Source organism: Macaca fascicularis, chromosome X (genome assembly GCF_037993035.2).
Source record: "Macaca fascicularis isolate 582-1 chromosome X, T2T-MFA8v1.1".
Lineage (NCBI taxonomy): Eukaryota > Metazoa > Chordata > Mammalia > Primates > Cercopithecidae > Macaca > Macaca fascicularis.
Genome location: NC_088395.1, coordinates 21616311 through 21638507, shown reverse-complemented (window position 1 = coordinate 21638507; position 22197 = coordinate 21616311). Strand labels below are relative to the sequence as shown.

Sequence of the window (22197 nt, the reverse complement as noted above, 5' to 3'; positions counted from 1 at the left end):
CCTCCCAAAGTGCTGGGATTACAGGCGTGAGCCACCGCACCCAGCCAGCATGTGTCTTTTTATGGAGTCTTAAATCAATAACCTGACAACAGGAGTAGAAATTTCAGGCTATTGCAAGAAGTCAAGGAAAAGCACTTGGCTTCTTGGTGCCTCTTGGAGACCCAACTGGGAGAGCTGCTCAGCTCACAACTATTCCCCTTTCTGGGAAGGACCCAATGCACAGGTATGTACCCCAATGGCCTCCTCTATGCTCGGTAACCTTGCTACTAACCAGGAGTGCGGTATTGACTCAGGCTGGGGCAACCAGAGCCCTGAGGTCTTTAAAATTGGAGCTGCAGAAATAGATTCATCATTCTCTAGTGAGGTCCGAGTTCTTGGTTCTGGTAATTGATGAGGTTCACCTGCACCCCTGCCCTTCCTCTCGCAATATGAAACCTTCCTAATAAATTATTTTTTCTTAGTTTGGGTTGCCTCAACTCCAAATGCTGAGACAAGGACTTGGTTGCAGGTGATCTACTTGGGGGATGATCCCAGATAATGCAAGCGGGGGAAGTGAGGGAAAAGAGGAAGCCAATAAGGGTATATTAATGAGCAAATCCCCATGGTGGGCAGCTGGGGCTTGGTCCTGCTGGGGACCTCTGGGAAACTGTAGATCACACCTCAGAATCTTCCGACCACAGGATGAGGAAGTGGGGATGTCTATCGCTCGACTTCCATTCCCATTGGTTGAGGCTTGTCCCTAGGGGTGTTTTTTCCTGGCACTTATGGGTTATGTCTCCTGCTTCTGGATGATATGCAGAGCCCCAGTGTAGAGAAAAAGAGAGAGGTGTGAAGCTGACAGTGTACTGGAAGCTGCCTACAGCTACAGAACTCAGGTGGACAAAAGTGATACTGAGAAAGACATTGACCGTCTGCCACACCCCTCCTGGCTTAAATTAGTTCCCTTTGGGTTACTGTGACTTATGACCAACAGAGCCCTGGTTATGCATCTCACCTTAGTTTTTCCACAGAGGCAGCCACACTCATATTGGGCCAGCTCTGTGTACAAGGCATTTCTGCCAGGAGCAGTTTCCTCAATGTATACACCATCACTGGGGCAAAAGGACTGTGGCAAAATGCATGGGCTAACTTCAGCACAAGGGGCCAAAAATGGCTCATTGTTGGTCCATGGAGTGATGCCATCATTTGTCTGGTGAAGAGCTCTGAACACACAGAAGTAGCGAAACACTTGGAGAAATATTAAGGTGCTCACTATATTCTCTTCTCCAGTGTATAAATAACTCACTTTTGGCACCATGTGATCTCAAAGGATGATGTCTAAACTGAATTTTAAAGATACAATTCTTTTGAACAGCACATGAACAGAACTTAATGGTGAACCCCAATCTAAAATGAACCAAAATTATCTGTTGACCTCCTAAACTCCCAGAAAGTTGGTTTTCCTTTTACAGTTCTGAAAAAAGCCAACTACTTCCATCTGGAATGCATTCAGCTACAGGGAACAGAAGCCTGATGTCTAGGGTTCCTACAAATTGGAGCTTTTTTTCCTCATGTAACAAGAAGACTGGTAAGCAATGATTGCTGGTAATATAGTTCAGTGGCTTGACCATACTGTCAAGAACTCAGACATGGAGCTCACTTCCACAGTGGATGGATTTTAAGTCTCTCCACTCTGTTTAATGCTTCTACTGAAGTACAACTCTATGTAAAGGTAATTTCAGAGACTGGAGAGGTTAAAAAAAATTAAAAGTAGTGTTAAAAATAATGAGCATATATCTTGGGATTTGGAAGTTTTCTCTTTAAAAAATGTTTTGCCTTGTACCTGCTCCTGGCCCTTGTCATATTTAAAATAGACATTTCTTCTTTGTTCTGTTGTCTCATGTGCTCTAGGGTCAAAATCTTTGTCACTAGTAGAGGCAGTAGAGCAGAGTGGGCAGGGCTCTGGGCCCTGGAAGCTCACCAGCCTGTCGGTCTTGGACCATTTTTGACCTACAAAAAGGGCAATGTCATATAGTTCAACTTAATAGGATAATTATCATTATTTGGTGACTATTTGTTGAGTACTTATTATTAAGTAACTTTAACAGCTCCCAAGTGACCAAGCTAGGATTCAAGCCCTGTTTAATGTCAGTACCCCTGCTGAGAGGCATGGTGCCATGCTGACACCCCCCCCCCCCCCACAATTTTTATTGAATGCTCATCTTCTGGCATCCAGGTAATAAAGCTAAAGATAGACTTTTCCTACTTTTTGAACTTTGCTATACCCCCTCAGAATATATGAGAAAATGCAGCCAGCATCTTCTGGAAGATTAGGAGGGCACGTAAGATACCATAGCCACCTCCCGGCTGACATTTGAGCCCTGCTTTCCGCGCGGTCAAGCCTTTTGGAGGCAGCCAGCGTATGGCTTGTATCAAACTCTATATTTAGGAAGAACAACTGTGAGCTATGACAGGAATTCTCTTTAACACTTAGCCTTAACGGTTTAAGTTCCCCTCCAGCCCCGAGCCAGGAGCAGCTCTCAATACTGGGAGAGGCACAGAGCACTTGAGCTATTTCAGCCACATGAAAAGCATCGGAATTGAGATCGCAGCTCAGAGGACACCGGGCACCCCTTCCACCTTCCAAGGAGCTTTATATTCTTGCATCTGGCTGCCTGGGACTTTCCTTAGGCAGTAAACAAATACATAAAGCAGGTAAGCAGAAGGACCCAGCTCCCGGCAACTGGGTTTTCTAAAGGAAATTTCCTTGATACCTAACTTGAAGTGACTACTTTTAACTTTGTAGGCTTGTAACCAGTGAGTATAGCTTCCTTGTAAATTCATTTTTCATTGGTGGTATTGCTGATTCTGTTTATAAATTGTGAGGGGTGAGTGTGCTGAAAGAATATTGAACTAGGCAAATACTGAAGGGCAGTTTTCATCGATAGTGGCAATAATAAAATGTCCACAGTCTAGAAATTATAACTGTGACCTTGAAGCTGTGCTGGCCAGGATTAGTCGGTCAGCTGCAGATTGATTGAAGCCCCAAGCCAAGAAATCATCAGAATTTGGGCCAGAGAAAAGCTATAATGCTAATTCTTTGATTCACCAAAATGCAAATTATTGCCAGAGTTTTTATACAGTACAAGTTTAAAAGGATTTTCTCCTTTCCCTAAGCACCAGGCTTGGTCTTAATGATAAAGTTCTATCAATGATAGAACCATCTTTTAAAATCTTCACTTCGGTCACAGTATTCCCATACTCAGCAGGGTAGAGGGCAGCACTCACTGTCCCTTTCTATGTGGGCACCAGGTTCTGAAGCATGAGAACACTAAGAGTACCTCTTTCCTCTCAGCATATTTAAAGCAGAGTGAATAAGGAGTTAGTCAGTTCAGACAGCTGAACATCTTTCTACACCCTTCTCAGGAATTATTTTTAGCTACAGGACAGAAGATAATTCCCTTTGAGATGGAGCTTTACCCACTTATTCGACCTTTAAAAAGAACAAACAAAGCTCTTATCTCTGAATAGTGATTGATTTTCCTCTGAATCCCTTCTTATTAAATGAGTGATATTACTATTGACAAATTTTTAGTAAGTCAAAGAGTTCTATTTAGAAGTCAGATATTAGGTGCTACCCAATCAAAGACAAGTAGGGATATATCAGGTGACTCAGCATACAGACCATTAATGGTCCCCACCGACTTAAAGAACTGCCAGGAAAACTCAGCGGTGCTCAGCTGGCAAGCGTTTTCATTATATTATAGGCTTTGTAAAAGTCAGTATATGCCTTGTCAAACTTTCCATGTTTCAAAACTTTAGCCAGAATCAGGAGACATAGTAATTGAGTGCTGTAAAGAGTACCTCTTTGGATGAAAAGCGGTGGCCCTCATGGGAGTGGAGTGTGTATCTAAGGCATAGTTTTCTTTTCTTGGTCCGGGGATGAAGCATGCAGATGAAGAAGGAAGGTGTGTTCCACACTCTACATCTCTGATAGAGGTGACTGCATGGCCAGGGAAACAGGGAACACTGTCTATTTTTATTCATCAGTATGCTTTGCCCTGATTTCTCTGAAAATAATGAGGACAGCAGGAACTGCTGCTGAACTGATTTACACAAATGTTATCCAGCCTGTTTGTGAGGAATGAGAGTTGGGATCTGACCAGCTTTTTATAGATGTCTCTTTCAAAGATTGACATGCATGTTAAGAGATTTGTATGCAAATTAGAATATACCAAAATTGTACAGGAGACAAGGCCCATTCATTCTTGAGGTTCAGAGGTTCACACAAAAGCAGCAATCCAGTAGTAAGTTAAATCAGTCCATTGAAAATATAAAATTGGTTTTTTAAAAAAATACAGTATAACATTCACTAATTTTAAAAAATATTTCAACTTGCTATTGTCATAACATAAAGAAATTTTCTAATCCCTGTTTCAAATTGATGTACAATAACTTTTTGGACAAGTTCCCAAGTGATAGTTAAACTTTAGTTGTACACACACAGAGAATACCATATGCTAAGATATTTAAAGTTCTGTGAAAATTATTGCTTTGTATGACTTCTAACAGCTTTTGAGGAATAAAAACATTAAAAATTAAGCCACTAAGCTTTTCTTTTTGGAATTAAGCTGTGTGTCCTAGATCCACAAATTAAAAATCCTTCATTTCTTTATGACGCTGCAGGAAAGACAGCAATCTATTTGAAGCATATCATAGAGAAAAATGTATCCTTGACTGTTCCATTTGTTGTTGCTTTTTAATTTTGTAACCATATTAAAAATAATTCTACCTAGACCCTTATGCGTGGAGGCTAAATCTATATGTTACAAAGACATTCAGGTGAAACTTTTAAAAAAGAGTCCTATTGTTTTCATGTATGTGGCTCCAAAAACTATATATTTGGATGCCCTGAGTATAGAGGTTTTTAAAAAATATGGAATTGTTTAACTTCACATAATAGAGCCTAAGACTTTGGAGATTTCAAAAAACTTTTTTTCACAGAGTTCTTTTCAGATCTTTTATCTCTACAGGTGTTGGGGAACATACCTATAAAAATTATTACTCTGAACTTAAAGCTGGAGATGAGTACAGCACTCCAAAGTCATTAGCTATGGATGATGGTAATAAACAATAAATATTTGCATCATGCTTTACAGTTCACAAGGTCTTTTCAGGAGCATGTATGTCATATGGATTCTTACCACAACCTGTGAAGCAGGTAAAATTTAAAGAAGAGGAAATGGGCTTAGAAATATTGAGTGACATTGCCCAGGTTACACAAGATGTGTGGCAAATGCCAACACTACTTTTTGCATTCTTTTACTCACCAGTGAACACATCACTTACACCAGTCCATAGACCTCGATCAACCTGTTTTACAGTTTGGGTTTAAAACACAGCATGCTTTGAATTCAATGAATTTTTAATTTTTCAGTTGGTCCTGCTGACATTTAATAGGCCAAGCTACAAAAACAGGCCAGAGCTGGGCCATTCCCTTCTCCCCTATCTCCAGTAAGTTGCATCCCACATCCCCTAATGTGCTGTAGTCACTGTGCTCTAAATCAGGTCTCACATGCTTAAAGAAAGCAAAAGTCCTTTGGGAAGGAAGCACTTCTACATCTTGAGGATTTGATATGGTCATGTGTAAGTCTTCCTTGCCTCCTAGAAAGAAAAGTTTACAGGTGAGGCTTGCTGTCTGCCTGTTTACAGAGCCTGGGCTCTGTATGAGGCACCTGGTTGAAAGCATAGGGTAGGGGCACACACAGCAGGAGATGGGACCTACGTCCTCAGAGCATCTCCTAGGTTGCTGGGCAGAACAGATACTGCACAGCAAGTAGAGAGCATTGCAGCAGTTAAGGAAGTGGTACAGGCCATTTCTTTTTGGGTGTTCAACAAAGAGGAGGCACTCCCAATGAACTATAGCAGCCCTGGCAATTATGAATTCAGATTAAAAGTTCAGTTTCAAGCCAAGAACTTCAGAGGCCCAGAACAAAGGTGTTTTATTCCCACAATCTCTTTGCTTTGCTGCTCTTGGCAGAAGGTCAGGAGGGCAGGGAAGGAGATGATAGCACCTTTCAAGTTTCTGATTGTATATCATTAGCATCAGGGGCGAGGCGTCTCACCATTTCTCCTCCTGAATGATTTATCCTGGCGCTCTAGTGTTCCCTCACCCGAGGCATTAGGAAGGAGAGTCTCTTAGTAACTTTGGAAACTGAGACTGAAAGAATATATGGCCAGTGAAAGGGGTGACTGCCCAGTTGAATCATGAGTTAAATTCTAATTTATCAAGACTGAGAATCTGAATGCTGCCACCTCTAACAGTTTCTTACTTGTTTTTTTAGGGATAAGACTGCATGAATATGTCGAAACAGCCAGTTTCCAATGTTAGAGCCATCCAGGTAAGTAGGTATATTTGTATTTTAACAACAGCTCTGCAACTTCTTGCCTGATTGCTTAGTAAGTCATATTTCTGGTGATTGTTCACTCCTAGCTCATGATGAACTTCAAGAAGAAAATAAAGTTCTTCGTAAGATTTGTAAGGTACAATTGAGAAAGGATATAAAACCAGTTAGGTACAACTGAGACAGGAGAAGTAAGCTATTTTTGTTTAATTGTTCTGAATTATAAGACAATCAGTCTATAAGTGAGAATTAAATTATCTTCTAAAAAATGTAGTGTGTATGTTTTTTGATATGTTTTTGATGTGTTCATTGATAGAGGATATATTCAATTTTATTTTTAATTTCCAATTGATATGTGCACAAACAGATGAGTCACAGTTTGTTGACTCATCTGTTTGAAATATATCTTTCTTTAAATAATATCCTCTTGTAGTTAAGTGTTCTTCCCAGGGCTTGGGTATTTATCTTTTAAAATTCACATGTTATTCGTTCTCCACATGCCCTCCAGCAAACAAATTCCTTGGTTGTTTAAACTGACTTAAGTGTCACCCACAAAAAGGGAAGGAGGAAGCAGGCATTTGGAAACAAAAATACAATTATGAAAATAACTTTCAGTATTTGTTTTTACTCAATACTTAATTTGTTATTTCTCTTAAGGGCTCTGTATTTGACTCTCAAGGGGCTTCCACCCTGAAACTCTGGGCACAATGCTTTATTGTAAAATTCCATCTTTCCATCAACATGGAGCCTGTCTGTGCTTTCTCCAAAGGAACTTTTTCCTTGGACTTTTCTGAATACTGCAGGTCATGTGGCAGTTCCTGAATATTTTAGGCCTGATGTACTATCACAACAGAAACACAATCATAAATGGTTGACTGTATTATGGAGGGCTGTGCTTGTGGCCAGGTTGTAAACACGTCATCAAGGGGTTTAGAAATCCTAGCAAACACCACTGATAGAGGTAGGTGGAAGGACAGATCTTTACTTGTCACGATTAATACAGATCCTTAAATTGAAGAGGTTCTTAAGTGGCAGGATGTACAACAACCTCTGGAAACATGTCATTGAACAAACCACCAAGGAAGGGCCTATGCATTTGGCAAGATTCCACTCTGCATTGTCACATCCAGCCCTCTGGTGTCTACCTAGTGAGCCTCTGACTTCCCTGACAGTGGTAGTGGAATTATATTTTGTCTCCCAGACCTGTGGACATCCTTGAGCCTTTGAATCTTCTCTTTTACCCAGTGTAGAAGCAGTTAGTAGCATGGGCTCTGAAACTATATTACTAGGGTCCTTAATCCATCCTGGACTGGTGTAAGATCATGGGAAAATTACTCTCCCTAATTGACCTCTCTGCGCCTCTATTTCCACATCTGTAAAATGGAGATAAAATAATAGTATTCACTTCCTAGGGCTACATGTATAAAATGCTTAAAACAGCATAGTAGGTCGGCCGCAGTGGTTCATGCCTGTAATCCCAGCACTTTGGGAGGCTGAGGTGGGCGGATCATGAGGTCAGGAGATCAAGACCATCCTGGCTAACACAGTGAAATCCTGTCTCTACTAAAAATACAAAAAATTAGCCAGGCATTGTGGCACACACCTGTAGTCCCAGCTACTCAGGAGGCTGAGGCAGGAGAATCGCTTGAACCTGGGAGGCAGAGGTTGCTGTGAGCCGAGATTGTGCCACTGTACTTCAGCCTGGGCAACAGAGTGAGACTCCATCTAAAAAAGAAAAAAACAAAAAAACAAACAAAAAACAAACAGCATAGTAAGCACACATTGAGTGTCAACCATTATTAGAATTATTATCATCATTCAGGAATACTTTATGTTAAAGTTGTGAGAAGTAATATCTTTTAATCACTGAATTTGAACCTCTGGAAGTGCTAAACATAAAAATTCCTTTTTATTTTTTCAGGACACAAAACAGTCTTCTCTCGGGCTGCCTTTTTTCCCTCTTACTTTTAAAATGGAAAGTGTGTTGGTTTTTCTTCCTTAATGGTCCCTGGCCTCCCTCAAATCCACACTGAAAATTCACTAGCATTTTATTTACTAATTTTGACCTTGATATATTTTTAGATTTGTAATATTTTAAAAGCTGCGACTGACTGTTCTCAGTAGCCATTATTATATCGCATTACAAAAGATCCATCCATTCTGCCAACAAAGGCAATACAGCGGTTCCTTATAGATGTGGTATTGCCTCTCTCGATACATTTTATGCCACACAAAAGGCCCAATTTAATGCACCTTCAAATGAAATATTATTTCTTGTGGGTAAATAGGATCAGCACTATCTGATATTTTCCTATTATCTTTGCATTAACCTTAAGTAGGGTACATGAAATAAAATATGAACATGGTTACACCATACACAATGGTTTATAGTAGGGACATTATCTAGATTTGTCTTGTCTGGAACAAATAGAAGCCCTGATTAATAAGGGACTCTCCTCACTGTAAATACCATTTAAAGCTCTGAAATGTTCTACTCCATACCTTCTAGTCACTTATTTTTATTAGGATTTTATCTCCAATTCAGTTCATTTGTTATTTCCTGAGTGCATAATATGTGCCAGGCACTGTGCTAAGTGTAGGGTATACACAAAGATGAATTGATCTCTGATCCATGTGTTTGAGGCACTCAAGGTCTCCAGTACTTACTAGCTGCAAGACTTTGGGAAAGTTATTTAGCCTCTTTGTGCCTCAGTTTCCTCATCTATCAAGAGAAGAATTAGTAACAGTCTTTATCTCATAGGATTACTATGAAGTTTAAATGAATTTAATGCTTGTCAATACTCAGCTCAGTGCCTGGCTCACCGTAATTGCTTAATAAATATTAGCTATTATCATCATTCACCACCATCATCTACTTCAACAGCTCCCAAAGTGTGTTCCTTGGCATACTAGTTTTATGGGATGCTGTTATAGATTAGAGGCTAATATGGTTTAATGTTTGAAAATTTTTCTCAGAGTCCATAACTTGCGAATGGCATCAAGTTATTTCTAAGAGGGCAGAAACATATGCAATGTTTTCTAAACATATGGGACCTTTTCAGTGACTATCTTACAAGATAGTGTTTTGTAGTGCAAACTTCTAGAAACAATGACTTAGATTTCTAGTGTGTCTGGCTTGGGTGAATTTAAGTTACTTTTGACCATAGTTTGAACAGTCAGGCATTTCAGGAGTTGAATTAATGCACCTCCAGACAACATGGAGTCAAACAGTTACAAATCTTTGCAATGTTAGTTCACTTTTAGTCCACCTTTCTGTAAAATGGGGGCAATCATACTACTTAATAGGGTTATTATAATGAATAGACAAAATAATCTATGGCAAGTGCCTGGTTTATTGTATACAAATTCCTTCAGAGATGGGCCTTCTAACTATCCAAATAATGCATGGAATGGCCTTGGCTTTGTCTTCAACTTATTCTATCTCCTCTGTACACCAGAATAAGAGGGAGGCCAGAACCAGAACCACCCTTACAGGAGGTAGACAGTAGTCTTTCACATCCACACTGAAGAAGAGATGACTTTTGAATTGTAAAGGGATTCTAAGCCTACACTTCTCTTTAGTTGTATTAGTTAAATCTCTGCCAGGGGCATAAAAATATCCTGAAAGAATCAGTTGATTCTTTCTTAGCCTGGAGAGGGCCTTTGTCCCCTAAGCAGCTGATAAAGTTCTATGCCAGAGGTTGACAAATCTTTTATATAAAGGACCAGATAATAAATATTTTAGGCTTCGTGAGTTGTTTGGTCTGTTCCTGCTACTGAGCTCTGCTGTTGTACCACAAAAGCAGCCATAGGCAGTATGTAAATGAATGACTGTGGCTATGTCCCAGTGAAACTTTATTTGCAAAATCAGGTGGTGGACTGGATTTGGCCTGTGGGCTCTAGATTGCCAACTCCAGTTCTGGTCTCTCCAGGCTGATTCTTACAACCCCATTGTTGGTGGGAATTGAGCTGCAACCAAGGTAACATCAGCACACTCTGCATATTGGGTCCTCTCCTTCAAATGAAAGAATTTGACATGACAGGTGGTGGGGAAAGCTAGAACTGCTGGAACCTAATCCCATCAGCGATCTGTTTGGTGACTCTCTCTAATGAGACCAAGTGACACCAGCCACTGGCAGCACCTGCCTGTCCTTTCTCCTGAACACACCCACTTTGGGAACCACCACAGGCCTCCTTAGGGCCCCAATTCACACAGAGCCAATCTTCTCTGGATTGTCACTGATCCTTTCTCTCCACCGTTAATGAAAGTAAGCTGAGTATTATTTGTCCTCTTCCATGAGATCTGAGAACTTCATGGCTAACCAGAAAGAGTCCTGTGCCCCAGTCTTAGCTCTACTGTGTAAATTCACACCCCTGGTCCTTGTGATCTTCAAAGGGAGAGGCTTCAGTTAAATGACTTCTAATCTCTGTCCAGCTTGTAAGTCTGTGAACTTCTTGAGAATAACTTCTAAGGTTTATTATCAGGATGACAATAACAGTTTCAGTTTATTCAAGGTTTACCATATACCTGGCCCAGTGCAGTGGGATTTCCATGGATCATAATGTCAGGTCTAGAAAAGGGAAGTAACTCCCCCAGGATTATACAATTTGCAAGTAGGATAGTCAAGCCCTAACATCAATTATTCAGTCTGATCCCAAAGCTTGTGTTTAGAACCACTCTGCAATGCTGTCTTTACTTACTGTCCCCACCATTGCCACAGAGAGTAAGGCTGGAGGAGTGGGTATGGACCATCTTAAGGATAATCATAAGCAGCAAGGCTACTTGAGAGGCAATTACCGTTTTATGGATGCTGGGTGCCTCCCTTTTAAAGAACTCAATATTTAGAAACAGTGTCGGCATATAAGTGAAGAAGATAGTCTATACTGATTAAAGTCACCTTAAGAGTAAGTTGCCTTGGAGTTAAAAGTACAAAGTAAAGAGACTCAATGATAAACACGGTCCTGAAATTCAAACAACCATGGCTAAATCAATGTAAGGCATTTGTAAAACTAAATCTAACTTATCATACATTTGAAAAAAATTATATGAGTCCTGCATCATTAGTGAGTGTGTGGCTTCTTTGCATGGGAAGTTTTCTGTTGCTACCCAATCTATGTGTAGAAGAGAAAGAGAATATTCTGACGCTCCAAGTTTCAGTACTTCTTTCCTTTCCCCACTAGTTGTCATTGTTCTTCCACTCTCCTTTATCTAGGGCATAATGTGGAAGAAGAAAGCAGTTTCCATGGAAGATGAAAATATTTACAGATAGGCATTAAAGACTCTAAGTGTTTCCTGTGTAGGATTTCCAGTTTAAAAATGATTCCAAATATATGACAATCATTGGTATAGAGGAATAGACTATCACCATCCATTGTTAATCTGATAGATTAAAGCTAAAAATCATAATGATCATACATGCCTTCTTTCAATATTTTATATAAATTTAAAACATTAAAAATTAACTTTCATTTGCCATTTGTTTTAATGTAGAGACAAGGCCTTTTCTTTGATCATAGATCTACTGTTTCTTACATAAACCACTATAATACATTGTTTATGATTTCCAATGCTGGTTTCTTTTAAGTGTATTAAGAACTGGAATGTAGGAGTCTTACTCTCAAGTGGGTTCAGTATTACCTCCAGCTAATGACCATTGCGGCTCTGCCTAGCTCTACATTTGTGATATGAGGCAAAGCAGTCATACACTTGCAAAAAGATGTCATGTTTTTTTATGTTGACATCCAAAAGCACTTCAGAAATACAACCTACCCCCGACCAATTGTGCACATTATCTTAATAGCTGTACAGTATATTCTTGAAATCTGCCTTTCCCTGGATGATGAGATTACAGTTGAGTCATTCAGGAAATTATTGAAGAGAACAAAAAAGTGTTGAGAACAGAGCAAAAATAAAAACATTTTCAATGTGAAACATCATGGGTGAAGAACACTGGCAAAGTAGAAGTTTCTCAAAATTGTGTTGTGTGGGAAAGTTTTCCGTGTTTTGAATCTACTCCACATTTCAAGAATCCCTAAGCAGTTATGCATTCCAGTGATATAGAATTTTATTTTAAAATAAGTTGACTATATTTTAGTAGGTAGATATGTATGTGTCTCTCATTTTCTGTTAATATATCAAACAAGAATCTCATTTTCTAATCCGTTATGAAAAAACAAACCTCTTTCTGAAGTCTTCTGTAAAGATGCTATAAATCTCAAAATGTCATATCTTGCTCCGTTCAGAGAACGACTGAGAATAGGAAAGAGCAGAAAGAAATAATGCAAAATGCAACCCCGTAGAATTTCCTCTGCCCATACTACAGAAGAATGGCATGGGGGAGGCTATAGATTCTGGCAGGAGCTGCTGGAATCCTTTGAAAAGTAAAGATCGAATCAGTATGGGGTCATCTGAAACAAATAATGCATTGGGAGGAAACTCCAGAAGCCTCTGAACTGTTCAGAAAACTCACAGTGGGTTCAGAAAAGGAGAGACAGAGTGGGGACAAAAAGGGAGGGGGAGATAAGAGAACAATGGCTGTGGAAAGCAAAGTTCAATAGGAATTGTCAGTACCCAGCCGGCTGGCAGCTATCAGAATCCAACCCACTGGGGAAAGAAGATGTCATTCCATTGTAAGCTACACAGAAAGGGGTGTGGAGGAAATATTGTTTCCAGAATCCTCTGGGCTTAAAGCCCGGAGCCAAGCAAAGAGAACAATACAAATAATTAAGGGAGTAGTGGAATTAACTTACAGGGAATTCTTTCTACTTTTCTTCACCTAGTGAGATCAAGTGTAGTATTAATTTCACATCAGATAGGTCTTCTATCAGGGAACTGTATCCTATTCTGGCAAAAGATGATCTAGTGGATTTTTTTTTCCATTCCCAACTTGGAGGATGTAACAAATTATATATAGCTTGGGAAAGTGATGCACCAGGTCTGCTGCATCAGGGGCATATTTTTAAATCTCTAAAATGAATAAACCTCAAGGAGGGAAAAGAAATACAAAGGATTGCATTACAAAAGGAAAAAAAGAGACTGCTTCCTTTGCATTTACATAGAATCTGTGGGGGGAAGGAAGCCTAACCTAATATCAACTCTAGGTCATTGATGTTAAACATTTTCTGTTTGTTTATTCTTTCATAAAAGTTTAGCTTGTATTTTAAGCCTATTTTGAGTAGCAAATACCATACTCAATTTGTAGGTAGAAAAATTAGTCGCTGAGAAAGTATTTCATTTGTGTTTAAACACAGAGTAAGTCAGTGAAAGAGACAAAATATGACCCAATTTTCTGGCCAATGAAATAAAAACCGAGAGCTACAGATCTACATATTTTTATCAAATTCAAATTATAAGGAATTTTTCTTATGGCTATAATTTATTCTATGACTTGTCACTCAAAGATTACTGCCCTACAATTATACTAATGAAACATCTCTAATCGTCTTGTTAATAGTATAATGCATGCCTCAATTGACAAAGCACGCCTCTTATACTCCCTTATTGGTGCACATTATGATTCAATCTTCGACATATTTTCAGGCTGCTTTGGTTCCTGTCAATATCTGCTGTCAAAAAAAAAAAAAAAAAAAAAAACTCCATTTAGGTTTTTCTGATTTCTTGAGTGATGCTTTTAAAGAAGAAAAAGTGTCAAGTCGGTGAGTTAATGGCTCATTTTTCAATGTGGCTTTTCTTTGGTATCTATTATGAAATTATCCATTTTATGTGCCCCTTTTCAAAGGCCACTCTCAAAGTGTAAGTCTCCAATATCAGAGCTGCTTTAGAGAATTTTAGAGCTGGTGAGAGCTATTTTTGGCCACGTGAAAAGAGCTCTTTAGAGACGGGTTTGAGAGAGTGAGAAGGTCTGTCCCTAAAGTCAGGCAGCTTCAATTTGGAATCTTGCCTTTTCCTGGAACTATATGTATGACCTTGAGAGAATTAGCCTCTCCGAGGATTCATTTCTTCATCAGTAAAATGAAGATGATAACACTAACCTCAAAAGTTTGTTGTGAGGATGCAGGTATTTAAACCCTCTACCTCTGCCTGCTTTGCACTGTATATATTCTTACAGTACTTCATTTGAAGGAAGGAAGGGTTCCCTGGTTAAGACGTTTGAAAACCATTGACACAGCCTAACATTCATATTACAAATGGGGACAATGAGACCCAGAGCAGTTGTTAGTTTTTCAAGCACAGATAACTTGTGGCAACTGCTAGCATTAGGCTCTTTTCACTACTGTAAGCCACCCATGAAACATGGAGAGGCCACATGGGGGCACATCACTAAAATTAATCTCCAAACAGGAAAAGTAGTCATCTCATAACATGCCCTTCACAATATTATATTATTCTGGATGACCTTTACATGTCCCCTTACTAAAAACTACAATCTACTATAGAGCATATATACTTGATTAAATGAGTTAATTTAGCAATCAAGTCTTTCAGAAACAATATGATAACTTGAGCTCACTATTAGGAAGATGCCCCCTGTAGATGCTTAATAAATGGGTTGGGGTAGGGACAATTTAACTAAACTTTTAACTGGTTAACTTTTTCCCCAAATAATCCCTATATTGATTTTTCCCCTCTTTCATCCAAACTGTAGTGATGGAAATAGTCTATTGGTCCAATATGGATTATCTTCTGTATTATTTACACTGTCTTGATCTTCTTTATTCAGGCCCCTATGATATTTCATCCAATCTAAGACGCTGTCAATTGTAAAATACCATTATTTTACATCCTGCCAAAATAAAGCAAATGTGCCAACTAAAATTGTAGGACACTGCTGGTTGTAAGACACATTCTGACCAGAGATATTAAAAGAGATGCGTCTTGGAATTCATGAAGTATGGCTCCATATTTGCCACCATATAAGACAAATCTTTCTCCTCTCTTATGCTCCCTCCTCCTCCCACTCTAGGCCACCTGGTATTTCCATTACACGTAAGAATAGCATAGAAAGCTCAGCCTTAGGTTTTTAAAATGCTTTTCTCTAAAGTTGTGCTGGGTTTATATTTTAACATATGTGGTACATACTGATTAAAAATACTCCTTGGCTTGTTGGTACTAGGAATGGCTCCACAATGATGTACCTCTCTGGTTACTTTCCACGAATACTTTGGATCTATTTCTTTCTGTGGTATCAGCATTATTCTAGTAAGGATGGGGTGTTTTAAAGCTCCTGGGTAGGAAAAGTCACCTCCTGCTTTGCTCCTGAAGGGAGCACAACACAGACTTGCCATGTTGCATGAACATGGACACTGGATGCTTCCTGTTTCATAGGGTTAATCATTCCCCTGGCAACAGAGCTTGTACCAGGCAGTTCCAAATGGGACTTACCACACTTCCTAATAACTTCCTTTGGTGTGGTGCCAAAATCATACAATGCATGTCATAAGATAAAAAAATACTTTGCTCCCTTTGTTCAGGCATCATTTACATGCATAACATCAAAACGAAATTTCAACTTTTCAAGCCCACATATCCAATTACTCATAAGGCAACACTTTATCTTCAGTGGAAAAATATTGTATTCTACTTTAAAATGGTATTTGATGGTTGTTTTATGTGAGTGATAATACTGGTTAAAGACATTTTTGATCTGCATTACATATTTTCACCATTTGACATCAAATAAGTATGGGAAAAATTCAAATTTACACATTATCTCACCAAGTTCAAATTACAGTGTCAATATATCCCTACCTAATTTAATGTTTAGAGGATGTCATGAAGGTATTTTATGTTTACCACTGATGGAGATTAGTATGTTATCAACATAAAAGAGAAGAGTCAATGAGTGGTGATACAAAGGGAGCTTGGCCAAGCACCCTCTTTACTCCTTACTGACCCACACAAGTACATGTTGGGAAAAAGGTAGAAGAGTGTCAATTTCAGAGACTAAAGCAATAAAGTGTAGGACATTATGGAAAGGAGGAGGTAGCTTAGGACGTGTAAATGTCTCCCCTCCCACGTGGTAAATTTGAAGGGACTGGAAGGGGGGCTAAGGTGTGGGATGACTTATGCAGATGCTCTTTCCTCCTTGCCTGTCATTATATGTTCCCTCCTTATCCCCAAGAGAGAAAAATAATATGCACCTCAGGAGGGCAACAGCCAGAACAAACTGTCTTCCAATTCTTCCATCCAACAAGAAATTGTAAAATCACTGCACAGACCTAAGCATGTATAATAAATGAAATCTGTAATAAATGTAATCTGTAATAAGTGGAAGTCAAATTTTCCTTTGCATATTTTTATGCTGTCATTACAGCAATTTTCCTGAGATAAAAAGCTTTGAAGATGTACTTTTCAGATGCATTTTTCTTCACAATGATTACTGTCTCAGAATGTCATTGCAATTTCTTACTTTTCTTGAGCTAAACCTACACTGTTTTCTCTTTTAGGCAAATATCAATATTCCAATGGGAGCCTTTCGACCAGGAGCAGGTCAACCCCCCAGAAGAAAAGAATGTACTCCTGAAGTGGAGGAGGTGAGGAAACCTCAGCTCTCAGAACACAGCAATGTTTTTCCTTTCTAAAATCTTCACCAGAGGGGGCAGAGGCAAGGCAAGGGCTGGCTCTCCAGGACAAGGGAGGGGGCAAATGACTGTGTGTCAAGGAATCACATACAGTATGTACGTTTCTTTAGTTGTCTTGCTTAGTCCACCCTGAAACGCACTGCCTCCTCCCTCCCTTCAGCCAAATTTAAGTACTGTACCTGGCACCATTATTTGAAGGTACTGAGTTTAACTTCCAGTCTGTTGATTGACTGATTATTTGATTGATTGATTGTGTGTATGCGTGTGTGTGTGTGCACATGTGTGTGGTGGGGAGGATAAAGCCTCTGATAAGTTTTTGGTCTAGCAGTAGTCACTAGATTGGCAAGTTTTCACTTGGGATCATTTATCCAACTGAGCAGGATGTAATAATATTTAGTAGAGCTTCTGATAAGTGGGAATGCAGGAAGTAAGCACATTAAATTATTTGAGGATTCAAATAAACAACAAACAAAAACTCAATCTCTAAATGTTTCCTTTGAAAAGGGTACTTTGCAAGGGAGTCTATCAAGCCTCCATTTCTGTATTTTTCCTCTTTCTAATTCTTTACTTCTCCCCCAAATTCAAGTACCCAGTCTGCTAAATTGGAGGCTACAATTAATAATGAATGCCATAAAAAGGGAAGAGTTTCTTCCTCAGATGTTTTTATTTCTTATCCAATTGTAACTTTTCTGCTGAAACCTGGAAGGTCTGATTCTGAAAAAGATAGTGAAGGTTTTGGAATATTTTATCAGCATAAGACATGGAAAATGGAATCAAATAAAGCCACAAGGCACAGCAAACTATATTTCATCTTTTTAAAAAGGTAAAAAGGCTTTTAAACTTTACCAAGTGACATTTTTGGTATTTGTCCCAAAAGAATATCTATTACCATTTCAAAGGTTCCTAATAAAACTTTGTTCTGCCTGTAACCTTTTTTCCTGTGAATATTCCTGATGTGGTCCTAAATTAGTGGTTCCAGTCTCCTATCAGTAGAAAGATAATTTTTGAAAGGAGCAGATGGAGTATTTGAGTGATATCATCAAGTGCTGGAATTGCAGCCACTAAGTCACTCTTGATGAATACAAATTTTGAACATATCAGTTGGAAAGACCTGGCCCTACTCTGCTTTTATAGTTACATAATCTCAAGTTCTGGTGCTGTTAACCTTGCCATCAAGTTTACTCATGATCATGAGGTCTCCATCTGGGACTTGGGCCAAGCATTTCAGAGTCTGCGTCTGCAAAATAGGATCCCCTCCATTCCTCAGAGGGTCACTGTGAGGGAAGAGGCATGATATAATGGACATAGCATAGCCTAGTAGGTATTCCATAAACTATTTTTCATCACTTGATGTAATTATCCAATTTTCATGAAGCACTCCTGGGCCTATTGTTTTTGCATGTTGTAAGGAAAAGGCATGGGGAGGTAGAAGGGATGGCGGTGGAATTCTTCTATACCTTCATTTATCTGTAATTAGATTTTCTTTGCTTCCTGTGCTTCCTCTTAAACTGTGTCTGTCACTACCATGGCAATCAGTCGGAAGGTAGTTTGACCCACTTTTCTCACTAAATTGACTGATGTAACAGCTGTTTTGGAGGCTCACATTTCATTTTCCACCTGTGGTACAGATGGCCCCTGGTTCTTCTTTGTACAACTGGTACTTTCCTCCACACAAGTGTCTCAGGGGACTGGGGAAGCACTTTGCTCTCTCTTGCCTTGTATCTAATCTGATGGTTGCAGTGCATTCTAAAATAGACAAGAACTGATACAGCTTGGTTTGTGAACAACCACTTTATAATTAACCACATATACAAATGGCCAACTAGTATTTTTCATAGGATGGAGGGAGTGATGTATTCACAAAGATACAAAGACCCCAGGGATGTTTCTTTTTTTCTTTTTGTCTTTCTTCCTTTTTTTTTTGGAGCAACTTATTGCCCAACAGATGGAGTGTTTCTTGAACTGTACCATACCTTTCTCATAGAGCTCATTGGGCAGGAGGGTGGAGCTAGGGATGGTATTTCTTTACCATAAAAGCAGAAATAAACTCTCAGGATTTGTGGAGTCTTGGGGAGGGAGTGGGATCTAATGATTCAGTCTCTGGCCTGGACCTCAGATTAAGTTTCTTAGGAAGACAACATTGTGAGGGGAGTAGTTAGACAGCTTGGCTTGGCCACAGGGTGGGTTAAGCAGGATTTTGCCAATTAGCTTCAGGCCCCAGCCACATTTTAAGGCATAGTTTGAAAGGGAAAATAAAATGTGGATTTGAAATAACATATACATCCACATTTATTATCATTATCTAGTTTGTAAACTTGGAATTGCTTAATTTTGTAGACTTAAAATTCGTTCATTGCCTAGCTTTGCATGAGGATAATTACTGTTTAGAGATCATAACATACCATCTCTGAACAGAACAGATCACCTCTATCACATTCAGTAGGTTCCTCATTTAAACTCAGAAGGATTTTTGATCCTGACACCCTCTCAGATGTGAAGAGGATGTTCCCCAGCAGGAAGCCAGAATGAATCTTTGGCTGTCTGCCAAGGCCTGTGAGCACTGACCCTGTCTTTGGCTCACCTATGGTTCTGGTAAGACATTTGCTCTGCTCACAGAGCTGGAGTACACCTATCTGCTTGGCCCAGCCACAGATGGGCATGTGCCCAACTCTGAGGCCTTACAGCTAAACCTTAATAAACAGGGCTGGTCTTTTGCGTAAGACAATCAGCTGCTTGCTTGAAGTGATTTGAAGGGTATTGACAAGCCTCTACTAAGCTTCCCAAATCTCTCTTTTGACTGAAACACTATCATCATTAAGCCACAAAATAGCATGTTGGGATTTTCTGTTAATTATTTCCCTCTACACCTGGCTCCTTTACAAGATGCAAACATTTAATTCTGGTCTAGCCACTTCCTAGCTGTGTGGCCTTGGGGCAAGTTTCTTAGCCCTTCTTTGCCTGAGTCTCCTCAACTGTAAGACAGGGATGATAATAGTACCAGATTTATATGGTTGAGATGAGGATTAAATGAGTTAGTACATGTAACTTAGAACAGTTAACAGTGTGCCGTTATTATTAAATCTTTGGTGTTTGAGCATGAATGAGCAGGTCAGATTGTATTGTCTCACACAGGAGAGTTTAGGGAAAAACTCAGTAGGATATCTGGCAATAATGAGGGAGATGAATATGGTTCACTATTTTGCCAAGTTTTACAAATACTCTGTGACCCCCAAGGGAAACATTTCCCTTCACAACAGCCATTCCTGAAACTGAGAATGCTGCTGTAGCTGGTAAGGCTTCTTTTACACTCTCTTTATCTAAGCCAAAGAATGTCTTTCATGTCCCTTCTTCATTCAAATATCCACTTACAAAATTAAAAAAGGACTTATTTATTAGCCAAATGGGGCCATCTGGAACCCTGTTTGTTTATGCCTTAACTTACTATAATTCTTACAATTACAAATCCATAAAATAAATGGAATCTGATTCCTGTTATGTTTTTAAAAGATGAGAGAAGTTTCATTTAAGAAAATGCACCATTAACCCCCTTCTTCCTGAGTCAATATCATGTCTAATTACTAAATATATTGAATTATAATTTCTCATTATATGTGACTTTATCAAATCAAGTGGTAAAAGTCTTACGCTGATAAATTAAAAAACACAATGCATTGAAGTTTTAATAACTTGAGAGGAAGGTACCTATTAAATATTATTAATCTGCATATGTTCACTTCAAAATTTTTGCATATAAACATGTAAGTACAGACATTGGCTTTAATGTGTTAAATGTGCCAATATAGAACATTTTGATGTTACAAAGTTAGTAAATGTGAGTTATCCAGGAACTTAACAGAAGGAATTGGAAACATTTTTCTCTTTCATGCTTCCTTATTAAGATCTACTCACCTAACAGCCGTGGGAACATTTATTTAAGTGAGGAAACATTTTTTATTTTACCACTACACGTATATAAAACACACACACACACACACACACACACACACACACACACACACACACAGCACTTTATAGCCTTGTTAAAAAATTCTTTCTGAAAGCATAGCAAAGAACATTTTGGAATATCTAGTCCTCCAAGTGGATGCTTTATGGTTTTAATTATTGCTTCTAAATCTACATTTATAAGTGATAAATTTGTATGCATGACAAAACAAAACAAAACAAAAACAAAAACAAAAAACCAGCTGCTTCTAGGGCTCTGTACACTGACCCAGGGAAACAGTATTTTCCAGATATTTACAGCAGGTATAGTTTACATTGAAATACTTTATCATTTTGTTTGGGTGAAACGTTAGCTATTTCATCAGCACTGTACCAGATCTAAAGAAAATGACTGTAGGAAAAGCCGTTAGCCCTTAGTAGAAAAATAGCACCTCAATATTTTATGTCTACTTATCCCCTCCGATAAACAATTTTAAAACATTTCTATAAAGGACGTGTCTACTAAGCAATTTGTTAGAGTTTGGGGAAGCTTGAATACTTTCTTCCTTTAGGTTCTAACCAATTTGAGAACTAGACATAGGATCCAGACAGGGATTAACACACACCATCAGCTTTAATACCCAACTGACAGGGCTGCTGGTGGGGGTTGAGGGTAAGGGTGGGGTGGAGGCGGGGCATAGAGCATAGGGCCCACCCTCTCTGGTGAGAGGCAAACATGCAGTTACTTATTTCTTTTCCCGGGAACTGTATTGGTTCACCCAGTTGTTGGCCAAGCAGATGGAGCTCTCCGCCAGTCTGTGTTAGTTTGGGTCCTTCAGGAAACTGACCCAAAGATATTTGCTGGGGAAAACACTTGTAAGGAAAAATGGGAGGGAGCTGCATGAGGCTGGGAGGGAGAGAGGGATAGAGGGTTGGGTGGAAGCATCTCAGACTTCAGTGCTGTAGTGAGGCAAGTTCTCCAGGTGAAGTCGCTCCGCAGACGAGTCCCATGTTTCCCAGGGATGGGCCCGCCTTAGAATTCCTGTCGCACTCACTCATTGGCTACAAGCAGCCGTGGGAAGTGTGACCTCAGCTTGGTGATGGATGGCTGGATTTCAATGTGAAGCAGCTGGAGCCGTCATTCAATTATCCTCTCTGCAGTAAACTGATCCGAGAGGCGCGTTCTCAAGGCTGCCACGGTGATCAAATGTTCTCCAACACCTTTCCCTGGGGCCACAGAGAACAATCCTCCCCTACCCACCACCTCTAGCAAATAGAAGGAAGGGGCTAATAATCAACCTTTTTTCTGTACACATGAGTTGAAGTTCTC

At 39.3% G+C, this 22197-nt stretch overlaps 1 protein-coding gene across 1 annotated transcript in view; it reads left to right on the top strand.

The window, feature by feature from the left end:
* The first annotated feature begins 2543 nt into the window (after positions 1-2543).
* The window catches only part of SMPX (small muscle protein X-linked), a 52425-nt gene continuing 32771 nt past the window's right edge, over positions 2544-22197 (top strand). The window contains exons 1-3 of the mRNA XM_005593158.3: positions 2544-2694; positions 6324-6380; positions 16791-16877. Of these exons, the coding sequence (XP_005593215.1) occupies positions 6336-6380; positions 16791-16877 (132 nt within the window). The 5' untranslated portion in view covers positions 2544-2694; positions 6324-6335. The remainder of the gene's footprint in view (positions 2695-6323; positions 6381-16790; positions 16878-22197) is intronic.